General features: G+C 40.9%; 1 protein-coding gene across 1 annotated transcript in view; it reads right to left on the bottom strand.

The window, feature by feature from the left end:
* Nucleotides 1–17,985, bottom strand: part of LONP2 (lon peptidase 2, peroxisomal) — a 1,625,174-nt gene that overhangs the window by 1,518,506 nt on the left and 88,683 nt on the right. Inside the window, exon 2 of the mRNA XM_044081964.1 lies at nucleotides 1,085–1,319. Coding sequence (XP_043937899.1) covers nucleotides 1,085–1,319 — 235 coding nt within the window. The remainder of the gene's footprint in view (nucleotides 1–1,084; nucleotides 1,320–17,985) is intronic.

Here is a 17,985-nt window from a genome sequence, read left to right as displayed (position 1 = left end):
TCTAAACATGTTTTAGAAACATCCAGTCAGCATTCTTTTAGATTTCATGTATTGCAAGTAAATAGTCCTAGCATCAGAGGTGGGGATATACGAAATTATACTGAAAGGATGGAGCTGAACTGGATTATTAAATTAAAAGCAGACCGTAAGCCAGGTCTCAAAAACAAAATTCCGATTAAACCCATTCTTAGTAATAGAAGGCTTGTAGTTAGATAATGTATTACATTATGAGTTTTATTTTTATAATATATATCTGTGCATGTTGTGTGATTTAATATTTTAAAAGTTTTTGTGATTTATATGTATTTTTAAATATATATATATTTTTAGCATTTCTTGCATTTATTTTTAAATTCATTAATGCAGGAAGTGATGTCATTATATTGACTGTTACATATACAGAGTTATTTTAGTGAGAATGATTAAAGGTCTGAGGAAGCCCAGAAGGGTGAAAGCGCTTACCTGTTTGTTCTAAATAAATCCTGTGATTTTATCGAACTTTACTGCGTGGACTTATAATTTTATGGAACATTTGTGTTTATACTTGGTGCTTCAACTACTGTACCGTATATGTGGATGGACTGGTTCAGCTTTGGTTTGCTCCTATACTTTCTGCTATTTGTTTTACTAAGTTTTTTTAAGTTATAGGAGTATTTATTCCGTGGTCGCTATTGTTTTGCTGTTGTACATTTTAAAAAGTCCCAACAGTGATTTCTACCATCAAAATATGCTAAAATCAACCTGGCACTGTGCCAGTGGGGGATAAAGTCCCAACTATGACCCAGATGACCCTAGAACTGATTAGTGGCTTGGAAATGGAAGACCTAGGTACAGCAGGATAGGAGTGAGTGACATATGCCGGCTGCGAGATGGGGGATACTGATTCTGATTAGCTCACTGTTCCCATTAAAGTACAGGCTTGCACATTCACAATGGCTGTAAGAATAGAGCACATGTGCCATTCCAAAGCTGGTGAAGGTAGTTTTCAGATGTTTTCTCTTAAAATTCAACAGATCGGTCATATTGGTTGAGAAGTATTTGTAATCTGGAGAGAAAGTACCTATTTTCCTAAAGTCAGACAAACCTGCACAGCATATCGGTAAAACTGCTCTGAAAGTTCTCCCACATCTTCTTTATCATCTACTTTGTTTGTGAAATCTTCAAGTCGATCTAACTGCTCCACTTCTGCTATGGCATAAGGTCGCTCTTTCAGCACCTGAAGGATCTGGAACCTGCACAGGCCTGTTATCAGCAGAGTGTAGTGAGGTTTAGGCCAGTTACTACCTACTACCTGAACAGCAATTCCTGCCGTGCCAATCCTAGAATCAAAAGAAACAAAATACACAGTTTATGAACAAGGTACTAAAATGGGTGATAAACTAAAGAAACATACAGCATTATCAGATCTTCTTAAATCAATTCTACTGCTCCCTCTGAAAATGTTAAAAGGTCTCTCTGGCACTTTAACAAGGCATAGTGACCAGAGATGAATTAGGAACATTTTTCTTATAACTTGATGCGTCCTACTCTGACTCTCCTGATCAGTTACGTGCCTTTTTAATGTCATAAATTACAACATATTAAAGATCAGCAATAACAAATTATTTATTTAAATGCACTAGACAAACTAACAGATAAAACAGTAAGCAAAATACAAATCACAAAACAGTGTGATAATGCATCCATTAACAGAACAATTAATAAATATGCTAGCAACGACAGGCATTTAAAATTTTGAGGAATCTCATACTTGGGTAGAGTGCTATATGGTCATAGCTGGTGGGGCAGCAAATTCCACAAGTGTAAGACTTGGTAAGTACTGTTGTATAAAATCTTACTAGAACAGCAGATGTCTTTCTCTTTCCTGGTGCAGTGTTCTTCACAATAGGGATCCCCTGCCAAGGGCAGCCCAACATTCGGACAGTAAATGAAAGCCTTTTGGTTGTAAAGCATACACCTTAGGTCACACGTATGCTCTCTGGGCATGGTATAGGGTATAAAGCTGATGTCCAGACATACCATCCTCAGAACTGAAAAGCCCCCAGTAGGAACGACAGTCCAAGGATAAAAGCAAGTAATAAGCACATCCAGAAGAAAAAAAGGACTAGGGGGAGAAGGGAGGGAGAGAATACTGCAACAGTGAAGAGAAGGACAATTACTGTTATGGTAAGATTTTACAGAACTGTACTATGTCCTTCTACATCACTGTTGCAGTATTCCTTACAACAGGGAGAGCACAAAGCTCAGGAAGAAGACTGGGAGGGGGAAGGGCCAGCAGAGCCCTCTAGGAAGCCATGGAGAATGGCCCTGGCAAAGCCAGCTCTGGCCCTAGAAATCACATCCAGTTTATAATGCTTAGTAAAGGTATGCACACAAGTCCAGGTTGCTGCCTCAAGAATAGAATTAGTATCCAAAGCCTTGAAAAAAGCACCAGAAGCCGCCACACCCCTAGTGGAATGAGCCATAAAGAGAGGAAAGAGAATAGCAGAAGGAAATGGCTTTAGATATCTAACAAGAAATTATTTGCTTGGAAACAGCGCAACCTAAAGACCTAGGATGAAAAGAAACAAAAAGCTGTTCAGATTTATGAAAAAGCTTTAGTCTTAACCAAAGAATATCAGAGTTGTCTATGCAAATCCAAAGTGTGCACAACCTTCTCACTAGCAGACTGTGGAGAAGGGAAATGGGTAAATGAATAGACCGATTATGACAACTAATTAACCACCTTGGGCATAAAAGAAGGATTAGTACAAATGGAAATCCTGTCCTTTTGGAAAATTGACCATAAGTGCTTGCAGCTCAGACACTCATCTGGCAGAAGTAAGGTCCAAAAGAAGACCAGTCTTCCAAGAGCAATGCTGTAAGGAAGTTGAAGCAGTAGGCTCAAAAGGAGGTGGAGTCAAATTTTCTAGAACAAAATTAAGGTCCTAGGAAGGAGGGACAGGCTTCTTTGGAGGCCTAATGTGAAGGACACCTTTAAGAAACTGTTTGGCCTCAAACCTAGAGGCTGAAGGGGGAGTCAAAGGCAGACAAGCAGAGACAGCTGATAGGTGGACCTTAGCAGAAGAATATGCCAACCCAGCATTAAGCAATTCACATGAGTAAGACAGAACCAAGGGAACATCCACAGTAAACAGATCTAGGTTACAGGAAAGATACCAAACAGAAAATCTCTTCCATTTGGATAAGTTAAGATCTCCTACTAGTGGGTTTCCTGGCCTCCTGCAGGAACGGAAGCACGACCTTAGAAAAAAGGTGTCTGAAAGGGATCAAAACCCTAATCACCCACAATGCCAGCTGAAGAGTGAACAGGTAAGGATGGATAAGAGATCCTTTGTCTTGTGTGAGTAGGTGCACCCCTGTGAAGTAACTTGTGATGGATTTCCCTTGGCAAGATGCAGAAGTGGGATCCAATGCTGTCTGGGCCAAAAGGGAGTCACCAGCAAGATTTTGGGAGCATGCTGTTTTATCTTGAATAGGATGTTCTGAATGAGAGGAAGGGGAGGGAAGGCATAAAGAAACATCCCCTTCCAAGAAAAAGAGAGGGCATCCACCTTCCAAACCAGAGGGCATGGGACTCTGGCATAAAATAGAAGAAATTGTCTGTTCAGACAGGAGGCAACTAGATCTACTTGAGCAGTACCCCACTGTTGGACAATGTCCAGAAACACATCCATGTAAAGCATCCACTTGAGGGGATAGTGTTATGGACCTACTCAGAGAATCTGCCACCATGCTCGGAGCTGAGGGAATGTTAACTGCCTGAAGGGTTACCTGCTACTGGATAGCCAGCTCCCAAACCTGAAGAGCTAAGCTGCACAGGAGATAAGACCCTGCCCCCCCTTGCTTGTTGACATATCACATCACTGTGGTATTGTCTGTGAAAATCTTGAGGGGCCCCTGGAAGAGAGAGATAATAGAAAGCCTGAAGAGCCAGCAGAACAGCTGTCATCTCCAACACTGATGTGGTCCTTCTTTTGTCAAAGCAACAAAAGGCCCTATACCTTCAGAAGGCGGAGACCTACCATCCCACGTCCAAGCCATCTGTGAAAAGTTCTTGAGAGGGGATTGAAGGTTGCAAAGGAAGCCCTGGGTTGAGGGATAACAGATGAATCCACCACTGAATTTCCAGGCTAAAGCATGGAAGAAGAGGAACTAGAAAATCTAATAGATGATAATGTTGAAGCCAAACTGAATTTAGGAACAAATGAAGCTTTCTCACATGGAGCTTGGCTAAAAGAAGTATAGGAATGGTGGAAGCCACATAACCCAGAGGCCTCAGAAATTGTCTGCGACTCAAAGCCAGAGGAAGAAGGGACTGAAAGAAAGCTATGAGAGTTAAGCCCTTGGGAAGAGGCAGGGATGCCAGCACTGGAACAGTCTGGATCCTGCAACCCAGAAAAACATGGTCCCAAGGAGGAGTTGGGAATGACTTCTGGAAATTTACTGTATAGCCCCAGGCTTTGCAAGACAAAAATGGTAAAGTGTAGATGCTGAACTCAGATCTCTTGAGAGGAGGCTTGTATAAGCAGGTAACCCAGGCAGGGAAAGACCTGTACCCCCCTCACCCTGCAGAAAGCAGTCACAGGAGAATGGCATTTGGTGAAGACCCTTGGGCAGGATAGAGGCCATAGGGCAAAACACAGAACTAAAAGTGCCAGGAAGTAACAGAACTGTAAAAAACTCCTGAAAAAGGGATGACTAGGAATGTGTAGATAGGCATCCTCGAGATCCAGGGAAACTAGAAAAGCCTGAGTAAGCAGCAGAGGAAATGAGGTTTGAAGGGGCAGCATTCTGAAAGGAAGGGACCTTTCAAAAAGGTGTTTAGCTGAGAAAGAACCAGAATGGGTCTCCAAGTACATTCTTTCTTGGGGTCCGAGAACATTCCAGAGCAAAACCCCTTCCCCCACTGAAGAACTGGAATGTCTTTAACTGTTCCTTGAGCCAAGAGGCCCTGAATCTCCTCTGGAAAAAGAGGGCAGTTGTTCCCGAGGAGGCTGAGAAATGCCCAAAAAGGAGGGAAGAAGATATTTCCCAAACCATGTAATAACCCTGGCAAATTATAGAAAGAACCTATGAGTCTTGGATGACCTTTACTCAAATAGGAAGGGGACAGGGAAAGACTCCGAGAAAGAGGAATGTAACTGAGAAGAACAGGATAGTCGGACAGCACCCTAGTTTGTCAAGAAAATGAGGCTTCTGAGTAGTAGTAGTAGTTTGGGTAGCCTTAGCAGGGGAAGCCCTTCTACCACCCTTTTTACCTTTTGGGGAAGGTGAAGCCATCTACGAACAAAGGCTTAGTAGGATAATTCCTCTGAAACATGGGCACAGGGGGAACAAAAATATGATTCAACTCCTGTAAGGCCTTGTCCTTTTCTTGCAGGGACTTAACTCCGCAGTAGCAGCACCAAACAAATGTTTATTATCCAGAGGAGCATCCATCAGTTTAGCCTTGTTATTAGGCAAAGGCTTACGTTTGAGACAGGAATACCTCCTCAAAATAGATTAAAAGCAGTAGCCCTAGATGAAGCATCAGCTGCACCATAGCTGTAACTTAATGGAATGATGAGCTACTTGGAAGGATGTCCGTAGCAAAGCAAGAGCAGAGGCCTTCCTCTGAATCTAGGCGACCAAAAATAGCCTGACAAGCTTGAGACAGAACAGCCAAAATGTACTCAAATATATATGTGTCTGATAGTCAACAGCTTTAAAGGCTAGAGTAGCAGAAGTATACACTTTCTTACCCAGCCTCTCCATGGTTCTGCCATCCTCTTCAGTTGGCAACAATGTAGGGGAAGGCAACAATTTGGAAGGCTTATCTGAAGTCACCAACACCACAGAAGGGTCAGCAGAGAGACACTTATAAAGAAACTTGCACTTTATAAAACCTATCAGGTTTTTTGAGAGTGGGGTTGGGAGTCAGGAGCCTGAGAAGCAGTGGAAAAGGCATCCAGCAAGGCTGCAAGAACAGGAGGAACAGCAGAGGGCCTAAGAGACTCCATTTGTAGAAGCTCATAGTACCTCTTTTGAATATAAGACACCTGAGCACAGTCCCATTTCAAAAATTCCATCATTCTGGAAACAGTATCACCAAATGAAATCTCCTCTAAAGAAGAGTCAGGACTGAGACACTTCTTCCTCAGAACCATAATCAGATGGCAAAAGAATGTGGGAGGAATAAGTTGGAGATTTTTCTTCAGAATCAGCAGCATCCTCTTCAGAAGAATCCTGCTCTCTGGGTCTTTTAAGGGGGGGTAGAAGATCGGGGGGGGGGGAGCTAGAACAGAAACAGCTTTTGGAGGCTTGAAAGCCATAACAACAAAATACACTGACCCTTCTGACATTGCCAACATCTTGGCTGACAGGTTCAGTGCAAATTTCTCCCCCCCCCTCACCACCTACAGGGCCTATTATCATTCTAGGGGATTGTGTAAGTCCAATTAATACCGATACGTTGGTTAACAAGGCTCTATCTAAAGCTAAAAACACTGCCTCCATGGGACCAGATGGTGTCCCACGCTGTGTCATACGCGAGCTCCAAAGGAATTAACCCCGCATCTTAATACCCTGTTCAGTCTCAGCCTCTCCACAGGATATGTGCCCATAGGATGGCGCACGGCAATGGTGATCCCGCTACACAAAGGTGGGGCCACAACTGACCCTGGGAACTACCGACCAATAAGCCTGAACAGTCTGATCTGTAAGGCTATGGAGCGAATCATTATGGAACTCATAAATGGAGAGATTGGGAACCTCCAGTCGTTGGACCCCACACAGTTCGGCTTCGTCAAGGGCAGATCATGCCTCCTGAACCTGGTGGATTTCTTTGAGACAGTTACTCAGGCTAAAGATAAGGGAAAGGAGGTACACACGGCTTACCTTGACCTTGCTAAAGCATTTGACACCATTCCCCATTCAGGTATTATTGATAAGGGTTTATGCCCAGGCTGGTGAGCTTATGCAACAAGATGGATCACAAACTGGCTCTCAGACAGATCCCATAAAGTAAGAGTAGCGGATCTATGTCCAAATCCAGACCAGTAACGAGTGGTGTGCCTCAGGGCTCTGTCCTGGGGCCCCTCTTGTTTGGCATATACTTCTCAGAAGTACAGGCAAGCACGGCAGGGCTGTGGCTGACTAAGTTTGCAGACGACTGCAAACTGGGTGCTATAATAGAGTCTCCAGCCGACATGGAGATTCTCCAGAAGGGCCTAAATGAGACTGATGCATGGTGTCAAAGTCATGGTCTCAAGCTAAATGCAAAAAAATGCGTAGTAATCCCCTTTGGAAAAAATAGAGTACCCGCAAACTACAACATAGGAGGTAATCCCCTGAAATCTGAAGAAGAAATAAGGGATCTAGGGACCCAAGTAGATAGTCAGCTTTCCTTTGATAACTATGTTGCCAAAGTGGTTAGAAAATCCTTCTATGTGACCCATCTGATCACGAAAGGGCTTGCATCAAGATCCAAGGATGTAATGGTGCCCCTCTACTCTTCCCTCATCAGACCCATTATTGAGTACAATGCACCAATTGGAATGTACCTGGCTAGACATCTCCAGCAGCTGGAGAGACCACAAAGGTACCTAACCAAGGGGATTACTGGCCTCAAACAGTTGCCCTATGCAGCACGATTGAAAAAGCTAAGACTGTTCTCTGTTGCATACCGCTTTCTCAGAGGCGATCTCTGTCTAACGTACAGAGCCATGTCCAACCCAGAATTGTTGAACATGCTCCATCTTAACAAAACCAAATCTACTCGAGCTACACGCTCTAGGGATAAAAACCTCAACACAACAATGAATAGAACATGCTGGAGGGATAGATTCCCTTCGCAGAGACTTCCCTTACTATGGAACAGGGTCCCGATCTACATAAGACAGAGCCCCTCACTATCACTCTTCAAGAGGAACCTTGATGAGTGGTTGGGTAACAGAAAGTTCACACCAGGGATCACACCAACAGCACTACTAGATAGGGGCCAAGGGTACTAGCTGCTAGTACAAGGGTCTAGGGAACTACTAAAGGGGAGGTGAATACCGCACAACGTGGCTGGGCTAATATATGCCTTCGGGCAGATAGCCTAGTACCAACCTATGAACCTATAAGGGCATTAAACAGGCCTTGAATAAAGTTTTTCCATTCACTCAGAGGATCTTTTGGAGCAGGTGAAATATGTTTATTTTTTTGCTTCTTTCCGAGTGGGATGCCAGCCTTAAACAATTTTGCAGGCTCGGATCCCTGACTGCATTCAATAATGGTAGTCTGTACTTTATCCCTAACTAAAATTTGAGGCACCCCCTAGGTCCTTCATTAATAACCAGCCATGGTTTCCCCTGTACATCCAAGGCGGATGTCTGCAAAACCTCCACGGATGCATGGCGTCGAGTCCATGCCAGCCTCCAAAGCAGGTCCAGCAGAGGAATCCGAGAAACAAACCAGATGATCCTCCCAGCTTTCACCAGCTTCAAGAGAGATGTCCACTGGAGGCAGTACAGCTGAAGAATCAGACCAGGCTTTCTTGGCTTCTTTCTTTGCAGATGGTTGGCCCTCAGGCCGGGAAAATCCTTCCTTGGTATCCTTAGCCAACAATTTAAGTCGCTGGTTCTAAAGGTAACTCGAGAGGGAAGAAAGTAGACTGTGCAATGTCTTAGGGACAAAGGACTGAAATCTCAAGACGTATGATCATGGGAAGTGCCTAAACAGAAACGGAACAAACACTGCTTGTGATGATCTTTATGGGGAATCTGTCTCCCACACTGGCATTTCCCTTTTCTGGATGACGGGAAGCCCAACAACCAAAACCAAGGCAAATGTAAGATAATAAAACCAAAAAAAACCCCAACAGGGCACTTATCTGAAAGTGGTATAAACTAGCAGATGAATGAGCATTCAGACAGACGATCAAAGATGGATGGTATGTCCGGACGTCACCTTTACGCCATGCATGGGAAACATACATGTGATGTACGGCATACCCTTTACAACTAAAAGGCTTTGGTATACTGGATATACTTTGGGCTGCCTTGGCAGGGGATTCCTATTGTAAAGGATACTGCAGCAGTTATACAGAAGGACATAATATATTACAATACTCTAGACAGCTATGAGAAGCAAAGGAGATGGCTGATAATGTGACAAAGATTCCTATTAATAAAAATATGTATCATGCAAGACAATACCAAAACTTTAACTTTAGGTCTCCAGTGTCTCCTTTACAGAAGAAGAAGAAAGCTGTGACTGAGCCCTAGGCAACACAGGTCAACATGTGGCTGTAAACGCTAGAGAACTGATTGGTGGAATAGCAGTGGTTTGACTGATGTCAGCTTGCCTATCTTACAGGAGGTACAGTAAGGGTTTGCTGTTGGGCGACAACTACAACAGAACAGGTTCAACAGCATCTGGCCATCACAACAACACTCCAATCCTACCAAACAGTGGGTTACGCTACAGCTAGGCTGAATATGTGGAAGCAAACACCTTATGCTAGCACTGCATCTCTACGCTTGGCAGTGCAGGAACTGTCTGAGCAAAAGGAGATGGAAAAATTAGGGCAAAAAAAAATCTGAGCGAAGCACTGAAGAAATTAGAATTGAGACTGTCTGTAGATCCGGACCTGGATTTCCAGGTCATCTTCCTCCGGACTGACCCTTGGTCTAACAATGAGTCAGATCTTTGCACCCATGAGAAAAGCTAGGCATCCTATAGGTAGGCAGATGACCAGAGCGCCACTGTGGGCAAAAAATATTTAGCAGGAAAGCCTTAGAACTGTAGATCAATGGCAACCAACAGACTCCATACAACAGAAGTGATGAAATTGCTAAAAGGAAGTACCTGTTAAAATTTTGTATGCAGATTTCTGTATCTATTGTAAGCAGATAACAACTGAAAAGCTTCACATGTATTCTGTATCTACTGTAAGCAGATGATAACAACTGAAAAGCTTCACATGTAGGGCACCACAGTAGTACAGGCATGATAAGACAAGCCATACGTTATCGGGATACTCGATAGAAACAAGGCCATTCTGGAAGCAAACAGGCATATTCATTGTATGACCCACTGAGTGCTTCTTAGACAGTCATAGATTGAATATGGTCATGTCTGAGTGGTAAGATGGAAAGTTTTTATTTGAAACAAAACAAAAACAGACTGGACTGTACAGCTTGTTCACAATTGAAAAAATGCATGATCACTTTGAGGAAGTTTTCTGTAGTCTATAGTAGATTTCAACATACAAATGCAGCACAATCAATCAACAATAAATCACCAAATAAATGCAGTTATATTCAAGTAAAAGCAAATTAGAAGTGAAGAAGATTCCTGCAAAGTGTATAATGACTGGCATACAGTATAGTAGCATAGATGCAACACTAATAGTTTTCAATCCATCCATCCACAACCCCTGTCCCATTTTTGCACTTGGGGTCGTGGTGTCATCTCAACAGCATTTATTTGGTGATTGGTTGTGTTGTATTTATATGTTAAACTTTAATACAGATAACAGAAAACACCTAAACTAGTCCAGACTGTCAAACTGTACATCCTAAGAATTGCATCCTTAGATTTCTAGGTCATATGACATAGAATAAGGAAGTAATTGGACAGCTGCTCAGCCTACAGTAAATACCAGTACAGGTTTACAAGTATACGTATAGCAAAAGATATGGTAACAAAAATATTTGCACATGAGCTTTCAAAAATGCATTACTTTATTTTGACATGAACTTCTTGGACTCAACCCCCACCCCCGAAAAGCATTACCCATATCTGTTGAATTACAGACAATTCTACCTGCGATTCTTAAGTACAGAGACAGACTGTTAGCGTTCAGTTATTGCCTTGCTTTTAGATTTCACAGGTGGATTACATTTCTGGACAGATTTTCAAGTCAGAGACAGAAAAAAAAATCATGTCTTCAACAAAGTATAGGAACAGGTCCAGATAAGTTTTTAGATATACTTCTATTGCATACCATCAGTCAGTTCAAAGCCATGTATTCTGTATTTTCTTTGAGTTTATACTTGTTTGTATAGTTGACCTACACAATTGCCTTGCTTAATTTTATTTAAAATCTGATTATTCAGTTTTAAGTACTTGTGGCCTGTGCTTTTTTAGCTTAAGAAGTATGCGTACTGAACTTGCATCAAGTGCTGGCTATTGCCTTTTGTAGAGTTACTGCGTAAGCTACTGCTACCATATCAATATTTAATGGTTGGCATACTTCATTGGTAGACAGTAATGGTGATTTTGGTGTGCTACAAAGTAATAGCTGCTGTGAGAGTCACCGTAAAGACAGGAAAGGGTGCTGATACTCAAAATATATCATTAACTCCCTCCTGGAAAATAATGTGTGTGTTTGTGTGTGCAAAATAACTTTGGTCTAGCTTGAATTTCTATTGGTAAGAGTGCACTGAGTCTGAGGTGTGTGATATTCTGTGAAGACAATGATCATAACTCTGATATTCAGCTCTACAGTGTAAAGCTTGTTTGGGTGGAGCAGGTGTTGGCTTTTACCTGAAGCAGCAGTGCATATTTATCGTGTGCTCTTGAGGAATATAAATAGGTGCCAGTGAAAGAAAATATATGCTCATTCATCACATAAAATGGTGTCAAGCATTGTGGATCATAAGAATGCAGCATCTGTCTATCACAAAAAAAGGTAAAGGCCCTGTAACCACTCAAGCAAATAAATCCAACTAAGAAAAACAATTAAAATGCTGAACTGGTCAAGCTGTCGACTTTGGGTAAGTAGAATTTCTTTTGATCTTCAAATAAAATAAAATGAAAGGATATTTCGGACTCTGGGCATTAACATGGACTACATCAATGGACTAAAGTAGCACCAAATAAGGTAAATGGATTTTGGCAAAAAGATTAAATTCCATAGGTAGACATCACATTACAGAATACTGGTAGGAAGAGTTCACATCTGCTTCAAAATCCCACTCAGTCTGATAAAGTGAAGAGCTTCAATCCAAAAAAATCCAGATGATGATCTCAGTACAAAAATGGTATAGACTGACACATTATCACATGCAACTGCCTATTACACAGGCAAATCAGTCTCCTCCAAACACTGGATTAGATTATTAATTTCAATAGAAACAACAAACCCAACCAAAAAAGGTAGAGTACAGTGTGGTTTAAAAGATAAACCACAATAATATATCGTGCAAAAAAACAACAACAGTTGCTAGAGTCAAAACACAAAAATAAAGCACAGTTAATGTCCCAAGCAAAAAGTCATGGCATATCAAAGTCACCTACTACAGCTAAAGTCCAACTGACAGGACTCCAAAAATTCTCTCTATCAATATACATATGAAAACTGAAAATCATAGTGAAGATATAGAGATATTCTCAGTGTCAGCTTTGCATGGGCTTGCAGTGTACTGTTCAATATAAATACACTTAACAGTTAAAGAAAAAGTTGCATTAAAAACACATTACAGTAAAATATGGTGACATTAAAAAGTTTGGCAAACACAAATGATTTTAAGTCAGAAACCAAACTCATTGAAACTTACAAACCCTAAAGCAACCAACCGCCACTGTGCTGCGCTACAAAAAGTTTACTAATAACAGTCCTTACCTAATTATATACAAGACATTACAGTTGTGTAAGTAAACGTACCATGACAGTAAATGTTCAAATGATCACTGCTGCAATAGCCGAAGCTATATGGGTTATATCTTGTCAAGGATAACAGCTGTCTAAGCTTCCAAAGTTTCAGGGCACCTTCCACATGTCAAAACCATTCTGCTGCAAAAGCTTAGCTGTCTAAAAAGACCAGTTTGGACAATACACCCTTCAGAGTCTTTATGTCACCTGAGAGAGACAGGCTGGGTCCTGAAACAACATTGTTGTTGTATCTTTCGGCTTTTCCCGGTTAGGGGTCGCCACAGCGGAACTCCGGTCCGCTAATGATTGGCAGTAGATTTTTACGTACCAAGTTGCCAGCCCTGACGCAAAACCTTCAACGAAGGTACGCCCATTCATGCATGTCTCCACACAGAAGATGCTTTAGCTGAGAATCGAACAGGACAACGTCTTACTGTGAGGCGACAATGCTACCGCAGCACCACCACCGCAGCTGAAACAACATAGTTATGAGTAAAAATACATGAATATCCACACCCTGGCATAACAATGTGCTAAAAACTAAAGGGGTAGAGAGAGGGAGGGAATGGATACCACAACAGTGTCAATAAAGTACTCATGTTGTCTGTGGACATCTAAAGTACAGATTATCATTTCTCCCTCATTTTTGGGTTCAGGAAAGAAAACAGGGAGATGAACAGTTTGGCTTAAAATCTGATACCACTTTAGGCATAAAAGGAGGATTAGTTCTCCAGGAAACTTTGTTTCAGACTTCCAAGATGCCTGCACATTGAGTAACAGCTTAAACCTAGTTCTCCTAATGTGAAAACTGAAACTCAACAGAGAAGGCCAGCAGAATGTTATTGTCATGTTTAAATTTCAGCAGGCTAGTAAGTGTAATACCTGGATATTAACAAAAAAGAAATACAGAGCACCCGGAAAAAAAGTCAGCTACAAAAATCAGGAAGAAACACTGACTGGTGATAGTTCTACAGCTGTTCAGCAAAAAGCAATGCAACCTCCAGACATGAATTCCAGTAAACTACAGGAAGATACAAGACAACTGTGCACAGATCTGCTTAAAATAAATCAAACACTGAGGGAGTACATCAGCACAAACAACAAAAGACTGGAAAACATGGAAGAAGCTTTAAATAGATATTCAGATGAGGTGATAAAGCTGCAAAAATCAGAGGTTGAAATGAAGAAAAGGCTGGCGGAATATGAGACTGCTCAGGAAGAGATGTTTCAAAAAAAAAAAAAAACCCAATAGAATTTGAGGACAGAGCATGTAGGAAAAAACCTGTGATTTTCAGCTATACCAAAGGAGCTGGAAGGAAAAGACTGCATTAATTTTATGAAAGCACAAATAAGCAACTGGACTGGTATTCCACAGCAGGAGTTGTTAGCTGAAAGGGCACATTGTATGTATGCTCCAAACTTGGCTATGAGAAAGCAACCTAGACCTTTAATAGCAAAGATGCAATCCTACTAGCAGAAGGCGTTGATTCTGACAAAACTGTGGCAGAAGGACAAATTACTAAACGTGGGAGACAGCATAGTGTTTGCGGAAAATGAATACGCATTGTTCACCTGGCAGAAGAGCAAATGCCCTGGACTATCCAGGGAATGTTGAGACACAGGTGTTAGATTCAAACTGCTGTACCCAGCTGTCTTCAAGGTATTCTTCCCTGGAGAGACAAAATCATTTTTGATGAAGTAAATGCAAAGGAGGAAATACAAAAAAGTTTTTCCAACAAAAAGTGAGCTATGAAACAAAAGATTTTGCTTCTTGTTCTTCTGGTAAAAAAAGACCACAGAGACACTGTACATGTGAAAAAATTTCCACTGTTTTAAAGGAAAATGTTGGAGAAAAGAAAGGAAGTACAAGAGTTGACTAGAAGAACTGAGGGTACGCTGGAAATGAAGCACAGGTGGGATTTAGGAGACAGAGAAGAACAGTAGTAAAACCAGTAACAATGTGGGATTACAATGCAACAATTATATTTGTGAAATATAACAGAACAAGAAAATCTGGAAATACTGGATTTTTTCACAATATGTTGGAATTGTGGGGGAGTCTAAAATATATGCCCTACTTTATGTTATTCATGTTCAGAAAAATGGTTTTGGGAGAGGAATTGAGGGGGAGAAAGTTAAGTAAAGAAAACATTTTTTTCTTAATACTACTATTTTTGTGATGTACAATTTTCTTTGCATGCTATAAAGTAACATTTTCTCAGTTATTTTCAACTGCAATGGGGACTGTAAATAGGTGCCGCTGTTCTTTTTTTCCTCCCTTCTTTCTATCCTCTTGTTCAGTTTTAAGAAATGTAGGCATTGCAATGTAAAAAAAGAGCATGACAAAAGAACAAATTAATGTGCTTTTTTTCATTCTTGCATGGGAGAATGACTGGAATAAGTACCCAAGACTGATTTAGTAATGAGTTTTAAGAGAAAGCAAGTAAACAAAAAAGAATACTGAATACTATGAGATTGTGTCTAGCAAATGAATGTATGCTTAAGTAGCAATTTTATATCTGGCCCTTATATTTCAATGGAAACGATCTGATAAAGAGAAATTGACTGTCTGGTTCTCATGTCTCCATGCAGACAATCTGATAAAGAGAAATTGGTTACAGTCTGGTGAAGAGTGATTGGCTGGGGGGGGACTGGCTAGGAGATAATGTTCTCAAAGCATTCAGGGGTTTACCCAGCTGAGAGAGCTATAAAGATAAGACAAAACCAGTCAACACTTAGAAGCACAGGCTGCACCGAGTCTTAGCATGAATAATCTTTCTTTGGGGTTAACTCAAGTCTAAGAGTGTGGCTGTCAGTTTAGGACATTTGTTCCTATTAGGAGGATAAAACTTCAATATTTGAAGATGTACATAGTTTTGTGTGTTAGTATTAAATTAATATGTTTTAGGGTGTTTTGAGGGCTATCAATAAATCAAAAAGTTTTGTAAGATGTGTTAGAGGCCCAAATGGATATGACAAGAAGCAACTATACAAAAGTTCAAACTGCCAAACATTGCATGCATGTAACACAAAAGGTGGAAATAGACATTTACCAAAAAAGGTGTTATACATAAAAGGTAGGAATAACAATTTTTTAAATATTTTTAATACAATGATGCTTTCTGTAATGTCTTTAAATTTTAATTGTCTCACAGATAAATACAAAAAATGAATACTCAACTATATTAAAATGTAGATTGCAAATAGCTATGTTACAGGAGACAGTTGGAAAGAAATTAACATGTGAATTTGATAAAGAAAGGTTTTCAAGATGGTTATTCAGTGGAATATCTGGGATGAAGGAAAAGAGGAGCCCTTATATTAACTGCAAGAGGAGCTCCAACAGTGATACAAGAGAATGGTCTGGTGGATGAGGAATAACTTCCTGGAAATGAAGAATTTCTTCCCACTGCTATCTGTAACCTGAATGAATAATCCTCAGAGCCCATGCGCCTAAACTACCTGTTGCCAAATAAAGAAATGGATATGCAGACCTTCTGGAAGAGATAAGAGAGTGCCAGGGTGTATGTGTGTGGGTGGGGGGAGGGTGGCATGGTCCCTTATATAGTCATTCTGACTTGCCTGAACTTTGTTTTTGGGGGGAGGTTCATGCTTTCTTTTTTGAACCTCTTTGCTATTACTTTTAAATGTCTGCTTTCCGGCATACTGCTGAGACTATTTTGTTTCTCGCCAAAGATTAGATCAGTGGGTAAAGAATCCCTTGGAAAATGAGGGAAAAATCTGAACGATACCCTGAATCAGCTCACCTCTCATCACATTTTGATAACGTCTGCAACAAAGGGTGCAGAAACTAACTTTCTAAACAAAGGAGAATTTAAAATCTCAGTTTTTACATCTTGTGTGAGGTTCTGAGAATGCAGCCAGGCAAACTTCCTCAACGTAGTACCAGCAGTCACAGCCCTGGAAGTATCTACAGAATCATAAACATGTTTTAAACGATGAGTAGCGACCTGTGAAATGGAAGAAACTAAACCACTCAAAGCAGATTTTTCCACTCAAGAAGGAACTCCAGACAAAACATTTCTCATACCTTCATAATTAGTCATAAAAGACTTTTAACATATGAGCCTGACAATCTGGAATTCTGAAAATCAAAGTTGCAGAAGCACACACATCAATTTTACCATACTTGTCTGAAATGGAAATATTGCAACTAATCGAATGTTTAGCAGTAGCTGGTCTACCTAAAACTATAGCTGCAAGGTCAGGTCTGGGATGAGTGTATTAAAACTTGAAAGACTACAATCCATCTGCCTTCTTAGGAGTGGGCAGACTTACTATCAGGGAAGTTACAGGTTGTGACAAACATCCTCCAGGTGTTGACAGCACTGTGGGATGGGTGAAGGTTCTAACCATTCCATTTGTAACAGCTCATATCTTCTGAGGGACTGAGAAAGCTCAGTATTCTCCCACTAAAAATACTGGCACATTCTGGAAATAGTCTCAGAGAATGAGAATCCCTCAGAGGGAGATTCAGATTCAGTGGAAAGTATGGTATATGAAACAGAAATCTGAGGAGAAAGTTCTGCATCTGCCCTTTCATCTTCCTGCCCAGATTCAGAAGCTTGAATCCCTTCAAGAAAAGAGAAATCCCTTTTTATTTTACCAGAGACCACCTTATAAGAAAGATCTGAGCCAGATCCAAACTACTGCTCCTGTCCAGGGGGATTTGTGCAGGATTAGACAAATGCCTAGTTTTAGTTTTCTTTTTGACAGGAAAATTACGGCAAACGGGTTTATTAATAGCAGCAGATTTCCTAGGAACGCACATAACATTCTGACTAAACAAGGTGATCTTCCCTACACCTTCTCCCAAGGCTGACAAGACTGGCTCTCCCTTGTGTGCTGAGGGGACCCCAACAGCCATAGAAGATGTGGCGAACCCCAAGTCCATAATGGCTGCATGTGCTACACCAGAGGGATCCAGGAAGGAAAGATCAGCAGTCTGATGAACCAGTTTTGGACACAGCAGTGTCCGCAACCTTCTAGACTGCTGTGGCAGTTCTTTTTGTGGCTAGAAGAAAGACTGACCATAGTACTAGCAAATTGTTCCATGGTCAAGCTGAAAATGGTGCGTCTTTCCTGGGGAAACTAAATAGCACCAGCCAGTAAAATTTCAAAGTCCCAATAAGTCACTTTTCCCCAGTATAAAAACAGCAAAAAGCACTTTAATACACTTTCCAGCCGCCAAAAGTAAAATAAATTCAGTTGCTCGATAAAAATGGTTTTAGAATGTTTTTAACAACTTTTAAACTGGAAGGGAAAAAACACACTCCTGTTTAAAAGTACAGTTAAGTCTCGTGACAGTCAGTTAAATAAAAAACTCCTAGTTAAAAAAC

Source organism: Protopterus annectens, chromosome 8.part1 (genome assembly GCF_019279795.1).
Source record: "Protopterus annectens isolate FY-2018-M chromosome 8.part1, PAN1.0, whole genome shotgun sequence".
Lineage (NCBI taxonomy): Eukaryota > Metazoa > Chordata > Ceratodontiformes > Protopteridae > Protopterus > Protopterus annectens.
This window is presented reverse-complemented; position numbering and strand designations above follow the sequence as displayed.